Below are 19,291 nucleotides of genomic sequence, written 5' to 3'. Positions count from 1 at the left end.
GGGCAGCCTCCCCTGTGACAGGTGGGTGCCAAAAGGGCAGGAACCGGGAGAGGGTGAGCGGGCACTTAATCCAGCTGCATCAGGATTCTTCTGCTCAGTGTAACTTTATTCCAGGCCTTTTGGGGTCCCAAATCCCGCCAGCCACCCTTTACCCCCCACAGTCCTTTCTTGCTGGTATCTAGCCCCAAGGGCAGAGTGGCGTGAGTAAGGAGGCTAGTCTGGGTCCGCACAGCTGGCTCCTGACCATCCGTCCCTCCTGAGCTGAATTACTGTGCCCCCCTTTTGGGGGTACCCACTGGTGGGCTGGCACCAACCTTCCAGGCAGTTGGAGTTGGAGGGAGTGGCAGGCTGAGTACATGGTCCCTCAGAAGCAGCGTCCTCAGAACCGGGTATCCAGGAAGGAGGCAGAGCCTCGGTGGGCCCTAGGGGAGCCTTGGATCGGGGGTCCCCGGGCCCGAGTGAGGAACCCATGGAAAGTCTTGCCTCGGGTCTGGGGCTTGCGCCGGGGCTCCTCGGGGGGCTGGACCACGATGCGGGGCACCTCTGGCTTCCTGCTGTCTCCGCACAGCCCGGCCAGCTGCTGGGCCTGGAACACGGCCTGAGCCCCAGGCAGGCGGTCCTGGGGCCTCGGCAGGGGCCCCGACACTGAGGCGGGCAGCTGGGCCAGCTGGGTCCTGATCTCTCGCTGCAGGTCCTGCTCCGACAGAGCCACACTGTGCACCTGTGCAGGGGTGGGACCGATGGGCTGGAGCGGGTCAGGAAGCCAGGACCTGCCCCATGTGCCGTCAATGCACGGAGCCAGGAAGTACTGAGGGCTGAGGCCTGTGGGCGTGGGGGAGCCAGAGTCTGGGGTTTGCACCTTGCCCGCAGCTCGAGGACAGGAACTGGGCCTGTTCCTACCCTGACTTCCTGCTCAGGGCTCAGTTTCCCTGGCAAGAGGCCGGCTCACCCACCTGGGCCATGAACACTTCCTCCTGCAGCTGTGCCTGGGGAATGGTCCGCAGCGCCTCCAGCGTCTCCAGGAGCCCGGGGCAGGCCAGGCGCTGGTCCGAGGTGCCCAGAGCCAAGCGTACCAGTATCAGCCCCACGCGGAAAAGAACCTTCACACCTGTGGGTGGGCGCCTCAGTGGGGCTGGGGTCCCCCCACCTGCCCTCACAGACCCCTTAACTGCTGCCACTCTGAAGAAGCAGCTAGGAGCCAGCATAGCTCTGGCAATCCTGGAGCCCTGGCAAGGGAGCCTCCCAGCTGTGTGGCAAGACACAGGAGAGTGGCTGGGGCTGGGGTGCGGAGCTCTTCCTGGGGCCCCCCAACACCCAATGGGGGTGCCCTTCCTGCCCATGCTCTGGAAGCTTCTCCTTCAGGAGAGATGAGCTGGTAGGCCCAGAGTGCAAACAGGGACGGACATGTGGACAGTCAGGTGAACATGCTCAGACACAGGCATGTGTATAAGCACAAGTGTGATTGATCCTGGGGAACCCCGGTCCTTCTTGGCACTTCGGGGGTACCCAGAAATGCAACCAGAGGGTGGGAAGCCACCCTGGAGGGTCCCTGCTGTGTCCTTGAGGTCAATACTTAGACAATAGGCAACAGACAGGGGCCAGGGAGGGCGATAGCACAGCGAGGAGGGCCTTTCCCTTGCACGCAACCAACCAGTTGGATCCTCAGCATCCCATGTGGTCCCCTGAACCTTCTAGGATTGATTCCTAGGCACAGAGCCAGGAGTGATCCCTGAGCATCACTGGATGTGGCCCTCCCCCAAGTAAGAGAAGAGTAACCCAGACGGGGACTTGATGCTATTTGACACATAGGCCTGCCCCAATTCCCCATTCCAAGAGCCCATTCTGGGGCCTCATCAGATTCTAGCCTTTTGTCTGGGGGGTGGACTTGGTAGTGCTCAGAGGCTACTCCTGGCCTTGTGCTTGGGAGCTGCTGCTATCGGGGGCACCCTGAAATGTGGCCACCACCTGCTTTTCCTGTCTGCAAAGTCTGTGCTGAATAGGACCCAGGATTGTCTGCAGCCAGATTCTTTTTTTTTTTTTTTTTTTTTGGTGGTTTTTTTTTTTTTTTTTGGGGGGGGGGGGGTCACACCTGGCAGTGCTCAGGGGTTATTCCTGGCTCCAGGCTCAGAAATTGCTCCTGGCAGGCACAGGGGACCATATGGGGCGCCGGGATTCGAACCGATGACCTCCTGCATGAAAGGCAAACGCCTTACCTCCATGCTACCTCTCCGGCCCATGCAGCCAGATTCTTGCTGCTTGTAGGTGAAGCTGCTGGAATTCGGGGCTCCAGGTGTGTGTGTGGGGATTATGGCAGAGCCTCACAGACCCAGAGTCTGCCTCCCCCCAGCTCTCCCCAAGTCCTACCCCTCCTGTCCCTACAGCTTGGGGTCAGAGGTGTCGGCTAGAGCAGGCCCAAGTCTCTCTAGACGACACCTCTCCTACTGCTCCCCAACTCTGGCACATACTTCGTTTCATTTCTCGTGCACTTAGGATGTTCTATAGATATCCGGCTCATTTGGTTCCAGGGCCTCCCTTGCTGCTCCCCAGAAGGAAGGTGGGGCCCCGAATGCAGCAGGGCTCTTGCAATCTCAGCTGCTCTTACTGAGGGGACAGTTGGGGACTGTGGGAGGGGGGGGGTGAGGGATGCAGCCCCCCCACCCCGTGCACTCACCCTCGCTGAGGAAGGCGTCCCAGACACGCAGCACGGTGGGGAAGGGCAGGGAGCGCGCGAAGACGCACAGGAACCACTCGGGCAGGTAGAGCAGTGGCCCGACGCCCACCTGCTGCAGGTGCTTGTGGGCGCGCGGGAGGAGACGCCGCAGCAGCGCCGCAAACACCTCGGCGTCCAGGCGCACGGTTTCCTGGGCCAGCATGGGCCACCTCAGCACCCTGACCACTGCACCCCGTCCCTAAGGTACTGACCACATCCCCCACCCCGACCCCTATGTACCTGACTGCACTGCCCCAGCCTTCCCAAGTTCCCTGCTTGCATCCCTCAATCCCTATGGCCCTTACCTGCACTGTCCTGGTCCCCCGTGGCCCCTGCTTGACCTCTGGCCCCCCACAATTTCTGCCCATGCCCTCAGCCCCCAATGTCCTTGCCTTTCCCCCCCTAGACCTCCACTGCCCCTGCCTGTGCTCCCTAGCATCCCCTGGGCCCCTGCCTTCACCTGCCTGATCCCCCATTGCCCCTGTTTAAGCCCTGGTTCCCCACAGTCCCTGCCTTGCACCCGTCTACCATGCGTAGCCCGCTTACCATGTGGGGTCCATAGTAGCCGGGAAGGTAGACTTCACAGATCTGCACCAGGCACCAGAAGGCCTCCTGAGGTGGGACAGGCCATGTCTGTACCCTGGGGGACCCCAGGAAAGAGGCAGGGGAGGCCCTGGACATCTGGCGTGATGAGGGAGTCATAGGAGGGGGAAGAGGCTCTGCCAACTGATTGGGTGGGTTTCAGGGGTAGGAAGTCCTGGGGTCCAGGGTTTGGATCTGGGGGTCTGGGAGGGCCCCAAAGGTCAAGTATGGGGTGGGGGTCAGCTCCAGGTACTGAGGTCAAGGTGAGGCTGCCCAGACTCCAGGATCAGTGGGGCTGTGGGGCCTCAAATGTTCGGGGGGCTGGACTCACCTCGGGGGGCAGGTGCATGAGCAGCACCGCGGCCACTGGGCCCTGGGCCTGACAGTAGCCCTGCTCGGGTCGGAACAGCGTGTAGGCCTTGAGCACCTCCAGGAGCCCCTGCTGCCTGCGCCCCAAGACCCCGTCAGGGCCGGTCCTCGGCACCCCTTCCTGCCCCCTTCAATTTCCACCCAGATCGCACCCAGATCCTATAGATATACAGCATAGGGGGTCCCCGGGCATCCCGGACGTCGTACCCGTGGCCCTGGGGTGAAACGAACATCTCGTGCAGCGGGAACTGGCGGTGAAGGTCCCGCCGGATGGTCTCCATCCATTGGGGGTCCCCGGGCGCTTTGGCCAGCTCCTGTAGGTGGCAGGAAGGTGTGTGTGTGGGGTGCAGAATGCAGGGGTGCCAGGATGGGGAAGACCCGGCCCAGGCCCAAACCTCATAGGTCTTGGGGTTGTTGCTCTGGCACACGTGGGCACCGCAGAGCAACGGCCAGCACCGTGCCCGCAGGGCCGACGGGATCCCTTTCCGGCACTTCATTTTCACCTGTAGGGACACCATGGCCATGAGGCAGCAAGTAGGGAGCGCAGTACGGGGGTGGGTGGGTGGTGGTGGTGGCTTGGGACAGGCTGGGAATTCAAGCTCAGGTTTTCGGGTTGCTGGGTGGGTGCCAAGCCATCTTATTATTCATTTTTTGTTTGTTTTGTTTCGGGGGATACTCCTGGCTCTGCACTCAGGAATCACTCCTGGCGGTGCCTGGGGGACCATATGGGAGGCTGGGGGTTGAACCCAGGTTGGCCTTATGCAAAGCAAACATCCTACCCACTGTGCTATCCCTTGTTATTTTCTTTTTTTTTTTTTTCTTTTTTCTTTTGGGCCACACCAAGTGAGGCCCAGGAGTTATTCCCGGCTCTGCATTCAGGGCTGCTCCTGGCATGTTTGGGGGACCATCTGGGATGCCGGGGATGGAACCGGGGCCAGACCTCCCGCTTGTTGTAGCTCTGGCTCCCCTCACCTTCTTATATCGTCGGGACATGGTCTTCTCCCAGTGTGATGTCATCTCCACCCATTTCATCTCCCTGTGGCGGACTAGGTCTGCTGGGGGTTGGCCTTGCCTGGGGGTACAGCAGAAACATCCGGGGCTGGAACGGCTGAGGCCACCTCCCTACTCCCTGGGGGTGCCTACTTCCAGACCCTGGGGCTCCCTGGGGGGGGAGGGTGACCTGTCACCCAGGAGCACCCCACGGTTGTCATGGGGACAGGAAAAGATGTGGCTGATTGTGGGCGGAAGCAGAGATGAAAAGGCTTTGGGGGAGGGGCTGGCTGGTGGACCCCCCAAGGGACAAGGACACGAAAGGGGAGGCGAGCTGGCTCTGCTATGTGAAACTGTCTACACTGAGTAACATTTGTGGGTTCTAGGGCGTTTTTGTTGTTGTGGGGCCACACCTGGTGGTGCTCAGGGGTTATTCCTGGCTCTACACTCAGAAGTTACTCCTGGCAGGCTCTGGGAAGCGTATGGGATGCCGGGGATTGAACCAGGTGGGTCCTGGGTTGGCCACATGCAAGGCAAATACCCTGCTGCTGTGCTATTGCTCCAGCCCAGCTCTAGGGCTTCTCGAATCCGAGGTGTTGAGCTAACCTCTCAGGCTGAGGGTAAAAGAGGCATACTGTGTCACCCTGCACCCTGATGATTCAGAGCCCACCCCGAGACGAAGGAGGGGTAACACTAGCTCTCCTGGGTCCTTGTGGCAGGATTCAGCCTCCAGTCTCATCCACACTCGGGCCCCACTGGCTCTGCAGGGCTCCCCCTTACCTGAGCTCTGCTGAGCTGCCTCCAATGAAGCCATAGCGGTCGGCCTGCCGATAGGGGCCAGGTCCATTCAGCTCCGAGTCGGACCCCAAAGAGCTGGAGTCATCCTGCACCAGATCGTCCCCCAGGGCCTGGGCCATGTCGCCCCAGACCCCCAACACCGAAAGCTGCCAGATGGGAGAGCAGGAGTCTGGGCTGGATGCAGAGTGGGGAGCTGCCCTGGGTTTCTCACCAAAGCCCCCACCCCGTCCCCACTGCAGGGAAGGACAGGTCAGGCTCTCAGAAAGGCTAGGCTGCCCGGAGAGACCCAGCCCTGCTCACCTCCCAGCAGCACCTCACCTCGCCTCTCACTTCCTCCTCAGTCAGCTACAGCCACCCACTGGGGCCCCTCCCAGATTGAGGGGTCACCCCTTCCTCTGCACGGTTCTTCCGCATGCCTGCTGCCCCAGTGCATGGCCAGGGGTTCCCCCCACCTCCCTGTGGGTTGAAGGCTACAGAAGATGGGGCCCCTGGGCTGCGTGTGATAGCCCCAACTGTCCTCCTTCCCGACTTCAGTTTTGAAGTCATGGGCCGTTGAGTGAGTGAGTGAGTGGTGTCCTCTGTGGTTTCCATGCTCGCGCATACAAGTCATTCTTTGAACGTGCAGACAACAAAGTATGATTATGCTTGGGGCCGGAGAGATAGCGTGGAGGTAGAGCGTTTGCCTTGCAAGCAAAAGGGCGGTGGTTCGAATCCCAGCATCCCATAGGGTTCCCCCAAAGCCTGCCAAGGGCGATTTCTGAGTGGAGAGCCAGGAGGAACCCCTGAGCGCTGCCGGGTGTGACCCAAAATCCAAAAAAACCAAAAGAAAGAAAAATAAATAATGATTATGTTGCATGAAAGGCAATCACGAAGACTTGGATCCAGAGTGAAGTCAGCGTGGCATTCACTAATAATGAGTGACTAATTGGAGGCCTCAAATCGGGGGCGCGGTGGGGTTGGGCTAGGGGCCCGGAGGTCTCCGGGAGCCCCCTCATTTTGTGATCTCAGATCTCAGGCTCCCTTTCTGTGCGCTAGAAGGACCTCATGAGCAGGGGTGACTGCACAGTCCGTCCCCCAGCTGAGGGCGCGGGGAGCGGGGAGCAAGGCCCGAGCAACCTTCGCCCTACCCAGAAGAACAACCTCCTCGCTCCTTCCGGCCTCGGCGGGCTCCGGGGCGGCCCCGCCTGACGGGGCGTCTCCGGGAGAGGGGCGGGGCCAGCCCAGGCCCCGCCCACGGAAGGAAGCAGCCGTCCTGCGCCCGGCCCCGCCCCCGGCGCTGCTCCTAACTGCCGGTGGCGGCGCTACAGGACGCGCTTGGCGGCCGAGGGAGGGCGGGACTGCGGGCCCCGGGGCGGGCCTAGGGGCGTGGCCGCCGCGGCGGGGCGGGCCGAGGAGGCGGAGGGGCGTGGCCGCGGGCCGGGGGCGGGCCCGGTGGCCGCGGGGCGGGGCGCGGGCGTGGCTTCGCGGGCGGAAGGCGGCCGGCCGGAAGCGGGCGGCGGGAGGCGGGAGCCCGCAGGAGCAGGCCCGGAGCTGCTGGGCCCGAGCGGCGGCGCCGCCATGTCCGACAGCGAGAAGCTCAACCTGGACTCCATCATCGGGCGCCTGCTGGAAGGTCGGCCGGCCGCCCGTCCGCGGGGGGCGAGCGGGGCGACGGCGGGCCCGCGGCGGGGGGTCCCGGAAGTGGCGCGCGCGCGGGCCCGGCCCCTCCCAGGGCGGGGACGGCCGCGAGGGCCCCGGCCCTGCCCCCACCCGGCGCCCCCCGCGCCCCGCTGGGCGGCCCTCGGCGGGGTCGGGGGTCGCGGATCGCGGATCCCCCGGCCCAGGCGCCCCGGGTTCTGGGCCCCCCAGCCCGGCCGCCCTGACCCTGCCCCGTCCCCCCCCCAGTGCAGGGCTCGCGGCCCGGCAAGAACGTCCAGCTCACGGAGAATGAGATCCGCGGGCTGTGCCTCAAGTCCCGGGAGATCTTCCTGAGCCAGCCCATCCTGCTGGAGCTCGAGGCCCCGCTCAAGATCTGCGGTGAGTCCCCCGCGCGCCCCCGCCGGCGCCCCGCTCCCGGCCCTGGCCCCGGCCCAGCGCCAGCGGGGGCCAACCCGGCTCCCTCTCCTCTCTCCTCCCCGGCCCGCAGGCGACATCCACGGCCAGTACTACGACCTCCTGCGGCTCTTCGAGTACGGGGGCTTCCCGCCCGAGAGCAATTACCTCTTCCTGGGCGACTACGTGGACCGGGGCAAGCAGTCGCTGGAGACCATCTGCCTGCTGCTGGCCTACAAGATCAAGTACCCCGAGAACTTCTTCTTGCTGCGGGGCAACCACGAGTGCGCCAGCATCAACCGCATCTATGGCTTCTACGACGAGTGTGAGTGGGAGCCTGAGCCGCCCGGGCCCTCCTGGCAGGGGAAGGGACGCTGTCCACCTGTCCCCCACCTTGTCACACAAGCCCTTGGTGGGGGCGCCTCGCTGGGCCAAGCTTAGCCAGCCCAACGCCGGGTCGGTTAAACCATACCCAGCTCTTCCCTTCTACTCAGATCACACCTGAGTGGCCCCACCGTGGAATTTGGGGAGCTGCTTTAGCTTTCCGTGGGGGTGGCCCCTCGATTCACGCCCCTGTCCCTGCGAACAGGCAAGAGGCGCTACAACATCAAGCTGTGGAAGACCTTCACCGACTGCTTCAACTGCCTGCCCATCGCCGCCATCGTGGATGAGAAGATTTTCTGCTGCCATGGAGGTGAGGGTTAGGGTTCGCCTCTGCAACCCCTCAGCCCTCCGTCCCAGGCTGGGCTGGCTGTGTGTGGGTGGGTTCTGGGAAAGCGGCCCTGAACCGCTCGCTTGTCCCGGGCCCGCAGGCCTGTCCCCAGACCTGCAGTCCATGGAGCAGATCCGGCGCATCATGAGGCCGACGGATGTGCCCGACCAGGGGCTGTTGTGTGACCTGCTGTGGTCGGACCCCGACAAGGACGTGCAGGGTTGGGGCGAGAACGACCGCGGCGTCTCCTTCACCTTCGGGGCTGAGGTGGTGGCCAAGTTCTTGCACAAGCACGACCTAGACCTCATCTGCAGGGCACACCAGGTGGGTCAGGGCAGCAGCCCAGCAGTGATGGCTGACCTTTTTGAGCCCGAGTGCCCGAACTGCTGTACAGAACCAAAGAATTTCCTCAAAAGTGCCAGCACGTCAATTAAACCTTAATAACGAGATTTTAGTATCTAAAAACTATGAGGCACACGCCACATATCTTAATTGCGGACCTTCCCGCATGCCACCGCTGATAAAGTGTACCATTGGTTCGCCATCACGGCTTTAGGGGGTGGGGAGGGCACTGTGCCCAATGTTGCTGAGTCCCTCCTCCCACAGGTGGTCGAGGACGGCTACGAGTTCTTTGCCAAGCGGCAGCTGGTGACACTCTTCTCAGCTCCCAACTACTGTGGCGAGTTCGACAATGCAGGAGCGATGATGAGCGTGGACGAGACGCTCATGTGCTCCTTCCAGGTGGGCCCGGGAGGCTGATGCAGGGGCTGGGGACCCCGAGGGCCACCCAGAACCTCACCGGATTTTCTCTCTTAGATTCTCAAGCCAGCCGACAAGAACAAGGGAAAGTACGGGCAGTTCAGCGGCCTGAATCCCGGGGGCCGGCCCATCACCCCACCCCGCAACTCAGCCAAAGCCAAGAAATAGCCAGGAGAGCCTATGGCCACCCTCAGCCCGTGGCCGGGTGTGCAGAGTCGGGGCCTGGGGAGCCCGCCAGGCACGGAGCCCGGAGCCCTGCTGGAGTTTTTTTTCTTTTTTTAATGAGTCCATAGCAGCGCCAGTCCCTCCCCCGGCACCCTCTGCCTTCGTGTGCGGCTGGTCAGCGGCAAGGGCAGAAGGGCCAGCCCGGGGCCGGCAGCTGGATCCAGGGCAGCACATCTGGTCTCTGAATAAAGGTCAAAGCTGGATTCTTGCCACGGCTTCTGTTTTCCTGGTCGCGCCCAGGGTGGGTACCCAGGGCCCTCTGGCACGTTAAAGGCCACAGCCCGGTGTGACAGAAAAGGCACAGGACTGGCTGGGACCACGGCCCTCCCCAAGGTGCACCATCGGGAGCTGGGGTGGGTGGCTGCTCATGATTGGCAGAGAAGGGAAGGCAGCGAGGACTGGGTGGATTAAGCAGAGAAGATTCCCATGGACATGATTATTGGGGGTTGGAGGCCCTTCCACACCCTTCCCCGCTCTTCAGGACAGAGGCCACAGGCTGGCACTGTCGGTGCAGGGTCTCTGGGCCCAGTCTCAAGGTTCTGCAGTTCTGGGTTAGCCTTCGCCCTCACTGTCTCTGGGCCTGGTGTCAAGGTTCTGCAGTTTTGGGTTAGCCTTCGCCCTCGCTGTCTTCGGCCAGCACTGGGCCAGGGCTCTGCGGGGACCGTGTGGGGGCCAGGACGGAGCCAAAGAACAGCGAGCGGAACTACAAAGACGGGGCAATGAGCGCCGAGCATGTGTCTGGCCCTGCCTCCCCACTGCCCATGTCCTACCTTCTTGGTTGGGGGCGTCCCAGGCACTGTGTCAGACTGCGCATCTTCATCTTCCTCCTCCTCAGGGCTGTGGGGGCTGCAGGGGCGCTGGAGGTCAGGGGGGAGGGAGCCCTCGCTGCTGCCCACCGTAGTCTCCATGGAGATCATGTAGGAGTCGATGTCGTCACTGGCAAAGCTATCCAGGTGGGGCGAGCTGCAGGCAGGGAGCAGGAGGAAAAGGGGTGTGCAGGCCGCCCCACATCCTGGCCACGGTGCTCTGCATTTTATTACTTCCTGCTTTGGTGGGAGACCAGGATGCAGGCTAGGGTGGGCTGGGACGCCTTTGATCGGGGTTCAGGTGGGGGGGCATCCTGGGGGAGGGGAGCGGCCGTCCTGTGAGCTGGGCCGTTGGGGTCCGACCTCCCCCGTCCCCGGGGACAGGACTTGGCCAGCACCGGAGCCCAGGGAATGGCTGGGCGGGGGGCCAGGCCTGACTTCCTCTGTTGCAGCTACACTGGGCCCACCCTCCCCAGCCCACCTGCCCTTCCAGCCCCCCCAACGCTCCCCCTGCCTTGGCTGGGGAGGCGTCTGCGGAGAAGGAAGCCGGGGGCCCTGGAGGCCCTTCTCGGGAAGGAGGGGTCTGCACAGCTGACCGGGAAGCAGCCTGTGAGGCCCGGCTTGACAGGAAATGTGTGTGGGCCGGGAGCACGCACCTTTGGGGCTGGGTCTGTGTGTTGGGAGCACTCACCTGTGGGGCTGGGATGGCGGCTGGCAGGGCGTCGAGGGGCCTGGGGCCTGGGGTTGTGGGTCAGGCTCCGAGAGCGTGGCCAGGACGAAGTGGCAGTCCAGGTAGGAGTCTGAGATGGCAAACACAGCAGGCCTGGACCAGGGAGGAGCGGGTCAGGTCAGGGCCCTCCACTCCCCCCAGCTATTCCCCCAGCCACGAGGCCATTACCTGCCAGGCACATCAAAGTGAATGCTGAGCGACAGGTTGGCTGCCTCGGCAAAGCTCAGGAGTCCCTGGAAGAGGAGGCAGGTGAGCCCAGGCAGGATGGGGGGTGACAGGGATGGCTGGGGATGTGGAGGAGAGACCTTACCCGGAATTCCTTAAGGCAGAATGTGACAGCTGCCCCTTCCTGGGCTTGCAGCTGCTGGAAGTCGGCCTCCGCAAGGCTCATCTCGGTCACCATGGCTCTAACAGGGCTGTCTGGGGGCAGCGAGGGGGCAGCTAGACCTCACCTGGTCCACTTCGAGCTCCGGCATGCCCCCACCAGCCACACCCCGAGCCCTCACCTGTCTCTTCCTCCTGGTAGCTGCGCAGGATGACCCTGTGGCCCTGGCCAATGCCCAGCGTCACTTCGGCCAGCGTCAAGGGGAAGGGCAGGATGGCCTCGGCCAGGACCCTGGGGAAAGGGCAGTGTTACTTCTGCATGTCAATAACGCTTGTGCCAATGCCTGAGAGCTGCTGAGCCTGCAGTGGGCACGAGGGGACAGACCCACTAGGAGGGGAGCTGTCTGCGGCTCACAACAGGACGGGGTATCACAGTTCAGGGGGGACCCACACCCAAGCAGCCCCAGATGACACCTGCCAAGCCCTTCACAGGAATAACTCCTGGGATGTTCACCTCAGGACAACTGAGATAGAGCCAAAGTGGATGTGCTCCTCAGCATCCTATATGGTCCCTGGAGTTTGCCAGGAATAAATTTTTTGTTTTGTTTTGTTTTTTGGGCCACACCTGGCGATGGTACTCGGGTGACTCCTGGCTCTGCACTCAGAAATCGTTTGTGGCAGGGGACCATATGGGATGCTGGGAATCAAACCCAGGTCCGTCCCAGGTCGGCCACATACAAAGGCAAACGTCTTACTGCTGTGCTATCTCTCAGGGTCCTGGCCGAGGCCATCCTGCCCTTCCCCTTGACGCTGGCTGAAGTGACGCTGGGCATTGGCCAGGGCCACAGGGTCATCCTGCGCAGCTACCAGGAGGAAGAGACAGGTGAGGGCGCGGGGTGTGGCTGGGGCGGGCATGCCAGAGCTCGCAGTGGACCAGGTGAGGTCTAGCTGCCCCCTCGCTGCCCCCAGACAGCCCTGTTAGAGCTACTGCCAGGAATAATTTGAGTGCAGAGCTGGGAGTAATCCCTGAGCACCTCCGAGTGTGGCCCCAAAACCAAAAAAAAAAAAAAAAAAGTGAGTGGTGGCCAGAGAGAAAACTCAATGGGCAAAGCAGATGCTTCCTAGGCAGAAACCCCAGGATCCTTCTGCAGCACCACACCTGAGCACAGAGCCTGGAATAGCCTCTATACCCTGGGTGTGGCCTGAGCCCCTAAAAAGGTCAAGGAAGAGGCTCCCAGTAGAGAATAAAGGTGACGGTCACCCTACATTCTTCCAAGAGTCTTTGGTTTTTTTTTGGGGGACAATAAGGGATGTCAGGGATTGAAACTGGGCTGGCTGTGTCCAAGCCACTGTGTTGTGGCTCCAGCCCCTCTTCCAGGAGTGGTGCAGAGATTAAGTCTCAACAGGAATCAGACGGGGAAGCAAAGGGGTTCCCATTAGCTGTCATTTGTCCCAAGCAAAGAAGATCGAGCCCCTGGCAGACAAGCAGCCCTTGCTCTGAGCAGCTCTGGGCCCAGGGCCCCCATCTGCCTCCTCAGGCCAGACAGTCCCCAACAACAGTCGTGGGGCTCTCCCAGACCCTTATGCCCTGGCGTAGCATCCGGAATAACATTGCAGCAGAGAGCAGGAGGCAGCCTGAATCCCAGAAGGGGGTTCAGGCCCAGTGCCAAGGAGCAGGAGAGCGCTTCATGACTTGGAGGCAGGTCTAGGGCCTGGTGGCCAGGACAGTGTGGGTAACAGCACAGATAGGCAGGGGGAGCGCCTACGGGCAAGAAGAAAAGCCCGAGAAGATGGAGGTGCCCGGAGAGGGTACCCTACCTCTCCACTCCAGCTAGAGCCACCAGACCCGGGTAGGTGAGCTGGGCCGGGCACTGACCCCCTGCAAGGAAGCAAAGAGACCCCGAGGTTCACCTGGCTGGGGCACGGAGTAGGTGGGGACAACGGGCAGCATCGAAGACGGCCTGCAGTGACTCGGAGTCCTCAAATGATAGGTTGTGCGTCTTTCTCACCCCTACAGGGCAGACACGACTCAGTAGTTAGCTACCCAGCACCCCTGCCCAGCCCGGCTTGCACCCACCGTATTTGCAGTGCAGTTGGACCACCAGACGGCTGCTCTGGCCACCGAGCGAGAGGCAGCAGCACTCCACCGTCTTCTCCAGCAAAGCTGGCGAGCGGAACACGGACAGGAATGACTGTGGGCACATGGGTCCAAAGCTGAACTGTGCCGGGGCCTTGCCTGTCTCCTCAGCCATCCACACTCTACCTGAGCACACACTGTCCTTCCTGCAGGGGTGTGTGTGTGTGTGTGTGTGTGTGTGTGTGTGTCCTGCAGGTGTGTGTGTGTGCGCGCGCAGCAACTACAACAGGGGTCCCTTCCCAGAGGAGCACTGGGTGGGCACACCTGTGTGTATGTCTGTAGAATCTACAGTGTAGATACATGTGTGTTGTCTGCGTGTGTTGTGTGTGGAGTCTGTCTGCATCTGTGTGATGGGACTGTTTACACGTGTGCAGCTGCTGTGTGTCTGTGTGGCGTGTATCTGGGCATCTGCCCGCGGTCCCCACCTTCATCAGGATCTTGCAGCGCAGGGGGTCCTGGCCTGGGGCGGCCGCCTGGTACTGCTGGAAGAAGAGTGGGGCAAAAAGGAAGCAGGCATAGGCGGAGCGAGAGGAGTTCACGGTGCGCAGGGAGAGCTGGGGTGGAGATGTAGGGAGAAGGGCCAGTCAGGGGGGCGCATTGCCACCCTTGTGCCTGGTCTGTGGGGGCTCCTCCAGCAGGGTTCCCTCCCAGGGGCCCTCTGCCCTGCTCCCCTACACAGCCACCCCTGGCCCAGTCCACCCAGGCACTGGCCCCCCCATCACCCCTGAAGGCTGCCCGCTGTGTGGGGGCATCTCCCCAGGCTGGGGCTCCCTGCGGGACCCCCCCCAACTCCCCGATCCCTCACTCCGTCCTCCAGGGGCTCCAGGTAGAGCTCGTCCCCCACGCGGGACAGGGAGTGGACGGCCTTGCTGAGCACTGCAGGGAGTGGAGAAAGGGGGTTCAGGCTGCTGCTGCGCCCCGACCCCGACCCCGGGCCGCCCGGCCCCGCGGGCCCGACTCACCCTTCACGTTGCCGCCCGTGACCAGACACTTCATCCTTTCTTCCGGCCCGGCGGGATCCCGCCGCGGAGCCACCCGGTTCCTTCGCGCGCGCCGCCGAGGCCACGCCCCCGCCTAGGACCCGCCGCGCGCCCTCATTGGCTCGCGCCCCACGCCCGAAGCCACGCCCCTCGCCCCATTGGTCCGTGCGCGGATCATGTGACGCGACGCGCCGTCCCCGTCACGTGACCGGGTCCGGGCCGGCCCGGCGCTACGTCCTCGTCCGGGCGCTGCCTGGCGGGGTCCCGGGCTCGGTTCGGGGCTCGGGCGGGCGGCGCCGGGCCCGCTGCGGACCCTGAGTTCCCGGGCGGCGTCGGGGATCGGAGGTCCTGCTCGGAGCGCCCTGCCCGCCCCACTCCCTACCCCGGGACGCAGGCCCAGGAGCAGCGGCGGAGGTGGCGGGGCGTGACCGGGGACCCGACGTTGACCTGGACGGCAGGAGGAAGCGTGTTTGCTCCTTCTGCCTCCACTTACCTCCGCAGCCTCAGTCTTCCCTGCAAGTCTGGAGGGGTTGGGGGCCCTTGGAGACAGGCCGGCCTCTCCCAGGCTCTGACTTCGTCCTGACCTCCTCTGGCACCTCCCCAGCGAGCAGGACCCAGCTCCAGGAGCGAAAAGCGTGTCTGGACACACACACACACACACACACACACACACACACACACACACACACACTGCATTTTCCCTTCTCTCTCTCTCTCTCTCTCTCTCTCTCTCTCTCTCTCTCTCTCTCTCTCTCTCTCTCTCTCTCTCCGCAGCTGTAGCCCTCCTAGGGCAGTGTCCCCACATTCTCTGACGCAGGCCCGAGGGAAGAGCTCTGACCCATCCCGTTTCTCTGTGCTCTGTCCCCCGAGGCTCTCCGCGCACACCGTTCCCTGAACGGGACAATGGTGCCAGGGCACCAGAATGCTTGGGCATGGGGGCAGCTGGGAGTGGCTGCTAGTAACTCTGCCCTGGCATGTGGGGGCTGCAGGGGTCACCAGCAGCAGAGCCCAGGAGGCCTAGCATCACCCCCATACTCAGACTCTGGAGCTGGTCTCTATGGGCCTCAAATATGCATTGGAGCAGGCCTCAAGGACTGTGGGCAAGGCAGGGTGAAAAGAAGTCAGGTTTTTGGTTGGTTTGGGGGCCACATCCTCGACGGTGCCCAGGAGTTGCTTCTGGCTCTGCATATGGGGTGCTGGGGATCAACTCCAGGTCTTCTGCAAGGCAAGTGCCTGATTCTCTACTGTGGCTCCAGCCAGCCCCAAAGAACCTGTAAACACCTTAGTTCATCTCTGTTTTGGGGCCACACCCAGTGGTGCTTGGGGTTCACTCTGGCTCTCAACTCGGGACCGTAAGTGGTGTCTGGAATAGAAGCTGGGTGGATTGTGTGCAAAGAAAGCACCTTCCCCCCTGTACCGCACTCCAGTTCCAGTCTTATGATTATTTTGTTTGTTCCTTTGGGTGTTTTTTGGGGGGAAGGGGTGGAGCCACACCTGGTGATATTGCTACTCCTGACTTTGCACTTAGAGGTCACTCATGGTGGATGCAGAGGATCAAACCCAGGTTGGCTGCATTCAAGGCAAGCACCTTCCCTGTAGTACTAACCCTCCAGCCCCAGTCTTAGGATTCGGAGTGAGTCTTCGGGCACATGCATTCACCCAACAGAACCATACCCAGGACCACACCGAATCAGTCAGATTCACAGTCACACAAAAGATAGAAGCACACAGATTTATCTGCTCGGTTCTAAAAATCACAGCTATGGACACAGCCATACCATGAGCAAAGAACCACACAGTGTCTCATAGTTATACAAGCCACAGGTATCACAGCCACAAAGTTCCGGTCATACACAATCATACACATTTATGCCTCACAGTCACATAGAACCATAGTCACAGCTGTACACACAGGCCACAGCACACAGCTACCCAGCCACAGCCACACCAAGTTATGCAGTCATACACAGTCAGTGTAGGTTCAAAATAACAATCACAGGAGTCACAGAAATACACAGCGGTGGTGGAGGCCAGAGTGACAGCACAGTGATAGGGCATTTGCCTTGCACGCGGCTGACCCTGGATGGACCCAGGTTCAATCCCAGGCATCCCATATGGTCCCCCAAACCTGCCAGGAACAATTTCTGAGCACAGAGCCAGGAGTAACCCCTGAGTGCTGCCGGGTGTGGTCCAAAAACCACACATACACAAAAATACACAGCAGCACACAATCGTGGTTACATGATCACATGAAATCGCAGACACAATACATGCAATCAGTATATAATCATAAAAACAGCACATGTAGTCACATGCACATGTAATTACATACAGCACACACAATCGCAGACATGCACAGCTCATAGACATGCATAGCACCTGGTGACATGGGAAGCATCTGGTTCTGTGAAGGATGGGCCCCCAAAAGGCTCTAGAAGCCAGGACTTGGGGGGGGAGGGCACTTAGCGTCTGCCTGGCAGTGTGGTCAGAGCTGCAGTCTTCTTGCTCACCTGCCTGGGGCACCTGTGATCTCTCAGCCCCTGAGCAAGGCTTTTGGTTGTTGTCAGGACCCCTTTTTGTTTTCACTTCAGGGCCACAGCCAGTCTGTGCTCGGGCTTAGTCCTGTCCCTGCACTCAAGGTTCGTTCTTGGGCTCAGGGACCATATGGGACTACAGGGATCAAATCCAGATCAGCCACATGTAAGGTGAGTGCCTTCCCCAAAGTACTAAGGCTCCAGCCTCTGTTACGACTCTGTTGTACTGCATGAAAGAGGTTCAGCAGCACAGAAAACCTGGGGTCCGGGCTGCAGCCAGATGCTCCTCACAGCCTCAGTTTTCCCAAGGGTGAACTGAGGGTGTTGAGGAGACACTCTCTGGAGAGTTCTGCTCATTTTGACATCCCACAGTAGAGATGTTTGGTACCTGAGGGCTGTGGGGAGTAATAGACAGCAAACAGAGAGGAGGGTGCAACAATCTGAAATGTGATGATTTTTATTGTGGAGGGATCCGGGGTGCTCGGGCCAGGCAAATGCTCTCTCCAGCCCCCACCACATGCCCAACTCAAGCTTTAAACATTTCGAATAATTCTTACCTGAATCAATAAAGCAAAATTTCTTTCCTTTTCCTTTGCACTTCTCAGCTAAGTCCTGTAAAATCACCCCACGTGCCATATTTTTTTGGGGGGGGGGTTTGGATCACACCCGGCAGCGCTCAGGGGTCACTCCTGGCTCCACACTCAGAAATCGCTCCTGGCAGGCTTGGGGGACCATATGGGATGCCGGAATTCGAACCACCATCCTTCTGCATGAAAGGCAAACGCGGGCCCGGAGAGATAGCACAGCGGTGTTTGCCTTGCAAGCAGCCGATCCAGGACCAAAGGTGGTTGGTTCGAATCCCGGTGTCCCATATGGTCCCCCGTGCCTGCCAGGAGCTATTTCTGAGCAGACAGCCAGGAGTAACCCCTGAGCACCGCTGGGTGTGACCCAAAAACCAAAAAAAAAAAAAAAAAAAGAAAGGCAAACGCATTACCTCCATGCTATCTCTCCGGCCCTTGTGCCATATTTCCAACACAGGGTGATGGGTCTGAAGCTGAGGCACCGCACAAAATTATCCAAACCAGGTTGAGGGTGAAACACGTATAGTCTGGCAATCTTTACCTTATACCGCACAGGAGCTCCAGCCAGAAATGTGGTTTTTTGTTGTTTCGGTTATTTTGTTTATTTGTTTTTGGGCCACACCTGGCAGCGCTCAGGGGCTACTCCTGGCTCTGTGCTCAGAAATCACTCCTGGCAGGTTTAGGGATTATTATGGGATGCTGGGAATCGAACCTGGGTCTGTCCCAGGTCGGCCACGTGCAAGGCACACGCCCTACCACTGTGCTATCGCTCCATCCCCAGAACTGTCATTTTTTATTGAGTACAGAGACTGCCCTGGGGTGGGGCAGTAAGGACAGAGTAAGGAAAGATAGTTCATGCTATCCCAAGCCAGTCCCACCCAGGTTTATCTGTAAGACAATCTCTACTTGGGGGCAAAACCAATTGTAAACAAAGAAACCAGAGTTGGGGCTGGAGAGGTGGCACAGTGGAAGGGCATTTGCCCTACAGGTGGCTGACCACAGACAAACCGCAGTTCGATCCCCTGGTGTCCCATATGGTCCCCCAAGCTAGGAGCGATTTCTAAGCGCATAGCCAGGAGTAGCCCCTGAATGTCACTGGGTGTGGTCCAAAAACCAAAAAAAGGGGGGGGCAGAGAGATAGCATGAAGGTAGGGCATTTGCCTTGTATGCAGGACAGTAGTTCAAATCCCAGCATCCCATATGGTCCCCCGTGCATGCCAGGGGCGATTTCTGAGCACAGAGCCAGGAGCAACCCCTGAGCGCTGCCGGGTGTGACCCAGAAAACAAAAAACAAAACAGAACAGAAAACCAGGGATGATCTTTGTGTTGACTAAACAAGGTGTAATCTTACAAGGGTAAAGTTACCAAAATCCCGGGGACTGTGCCACTTACATGAGGTTACATCCTGATCAGCTCCTCTGAAGTCTGCATACTGACTGGTCCCACTGTCCTGTCCTGCTCACCAGCGCCTCCTGCCACATCTGGCTACTTGGCAAAGAGAATGATTCAAAATCTAAGATGGGCTGTGTACAGAGACAGTTCAGGGCCATAGTGCTTGCCATGCCTGTGGCTGACCCGGGTTCCATCTCTCAGCCCCTCATATGCTTGGTTCCCCCAAGCAATACCAGGAGTGACTTCTGAGTGCAGAGTCAGACATAAACCCTGAGCACCACTGGTATGGCCCAAAAACTGAAAAGAAAAATATAATTTGGGGACCGAAGAGATAGCATGCCTTGCATGCAGCCGATCCAGGACAGATGGTGGTTTGAATCTCAGCATCCCATATGATCCCCCGAGCCTACTAGGAGCAATTTCTGCGTGCAGAGCCAGGAGGAACCCCTGAGCGCCACAGGATGTGACCCAAAAACAAAACAAAAAATCTATAAAGTAAATGAACTTTGGGGGTTAGAGAGAGAGCATGGAGGTAGGGTGTTTGCCTTGCATGCAGGACAGTGGTTCGTGTTGTGTATGTAAACATTTCTTTTTTTTTTAAGATAAAACTTACTTTTTAACTTTATTTAAA

At 60.3% G+C, this 19,291-nt stretch overlaps 3 protein-coding genes across 4 annotated transcripts; 1 reads left to right on the top strand and 2 right to left on the bottom strand.

Annotated features, from left to right (window-relative positions):
* Positions 1-250: 250 nt before the first annotated feature.
* TBC1D10C (TBC1 domain family member 10C) lies at positions 251-5,568 on the bottom strand. 2 transcript variants are annotated; one of them, XM_049780972.1, is made up of 9 exons: positions 5,432-5,568; positions 4,634-4,733; positions 4,057-4,164; positions 3,869-3,975; positions 3,624-3,738; positions 3,257-3,343; positions 2,672-2,861; positions 954-1,108; positions 251-721 (listed from the first exon to the last, which is right to left on the bottom strand). In XM_049780972.1, exons 1-9 carry the CDS (start codon positions 5,566-5,568, stop codon positions 380-382), a joined length of 1,341 nt encoding a protein of 446 aa, XP_049636929.1. In that variant the 3' UTR covers positions 251-379. The 2 variants fall into 2 exon arrangements, with proteins under 2 accessions (XP_049636929.1, XP_049636930.1); XM_049780973.1 differs by having other exon boundaries at positions 252-721; positions 3,257-3,322.
* Positions 5,569-6,908: 1,340 nt separating this feature from the next.
* On the top strand, positions 6,909-9,384 carry PPP1CA (protein phosphatase 1 catalytic subunit alpha). Its single transcript, XM_049781162.1, has 7 exons — positions 6,909-7,061; positions 7,334-7,465; positions 7,575-7,805; positions 8,070-8,174; positions 8,293-8,516; positions 8,799-8,933; positions 9,009-9,384. The coding sequence occupies exons 1-7, from the start codon at positions 7,007-7,009 to the stop codon at positions 9,117-9,119; spliced, it is 993 nt and encodes a 330-aa protein (XP_049637119.1). The 5' UTR covers positions 6,909-7,006; the 3' UTR covers positions 9,120-9,384.
* RAD9A (RAD9 checkpoint clamp component A) lies at positions 9,247-14,177 on the bottom strand. Its single transcript, XM_049781161.1, has 12 exons — positions 14,136-14,177; positions 13,979-14,049; positions 13,599-13,727; positions 13,114-13,228; positions 12,948-13,047; positions 11,219-11,328; positions 11,023-11,132; positions 10,881-10,945; positions 10,674-10,805; positions 9,947-10,139; positions 9,768-9,879; positions 9,247-9,712 (listed from the first exon to the last, which is right to left on the bottom strand). Exons 1-11 carry the CDS (start codon positions 14,167-14,169, stop codon positions 9,784-9,786), a joined length of 1,155 nt encoding a protein of 384 aa, XP_049637118.1. The 5' UTR covers positions 14,170-14,177; the 3' UTR covers positions 9,247-9,712; positions 9,768-9,783.
* Positions 14,178-19,291: the final 5,114 nt, after the last annotated feature.

This window comes from Suncus etruscus, chromosome 9 (assembly GCF_024139225.1).
Source record: "Suncus etruscus isolate mSunEtr1 chromosome 9, mSunEtr1.pri.cur, whole genome shotgun sequence".
NCBI classification, from domain to species: domain Eukaryota; kingdom Metazoa; phylum Chordata; class Mammalia; order Eulipotyphla; family Soricidae; genus Suncus; species Suncus etruscus.
This window is presented reverse-complemented; position numbering and strand designations above follow the sequence as displayed.

What these genes read in the sequence shown, in the direction of transcription:
- TBC1D10C (XM_049780972.1), bottom strand. Translation starts at nt 5,568, where the DNA reads ATGGCCCAGGCCCTGGGGGACGATCTGGTGCAGGATGACTCCAGCTCT. An exon ending in TGTCCCGACGATATAAGAAG is followed by an intron (nt 4,165 to 4,633) that starts GTGAGGGGAGCC and finishes GTGTCCCTACAG; the next exon opens with GTGAAAATGAAGTGCCGGAA. An exon ending in GGACGCCTTCCTCAGCGAGG is followed by an intron (nt 1,109 to 2,671) that starts GTGAGTGCACGG and finishes GCCCACCCACAG; the next exon opens with GTGTGAAGGTTCTTTTCCGC.
- PPP1CA (XM_049781162.1), top strand. Translation starts at nt 7,007, where the DNA reads ATGTCCGACAGCGAGAAGCTCAACCTGGACTCCATCATCGGGCGCCTG. An exon ending in CTATGGCTTCTACGACGAGT is followed by an intron (nt 7,806 to 8,069) that starts GTGAGTGGGAGC and finishes CCCTGCGAACAG; the next exon opens with GCAAGAGGCGCTACAACATC. An exon ending in CGCTCATGTGCTCCTTCCAG is followed by an intron (nt 8,934 to 9,008) that starts GTGGGCCCGGGA and finishes TTTCTCTCTTAG; the next exon opens with ATTCTCAAGCCAGCCGACAA.
- RAD9A (XM_049781161.1), bottom strand. Translation starts at nt 14,169, where the DNA reads ATGAAGTGTCTGGTCACGGGCGGCAACGTGAAGG. An exon ending in TGGAGCCCCTGGAGGACGGA is followed by an intron (nt 13,728 to 13,978) that starts GTGAGGGATCGG and finishes TCTCCACCCCAG; the next exon opens with CTCTCCCTGCGCACCGTGAA. An exon ending in CACTTTGATGTGCCTGGCAG is followed by an intron (nt 10,806 to 10,880) that starts GTAATGGCCTCG and finishes TCCCTGGTCCAG; the next exon opens with GCCTGCTGTGTTTGCCATCT.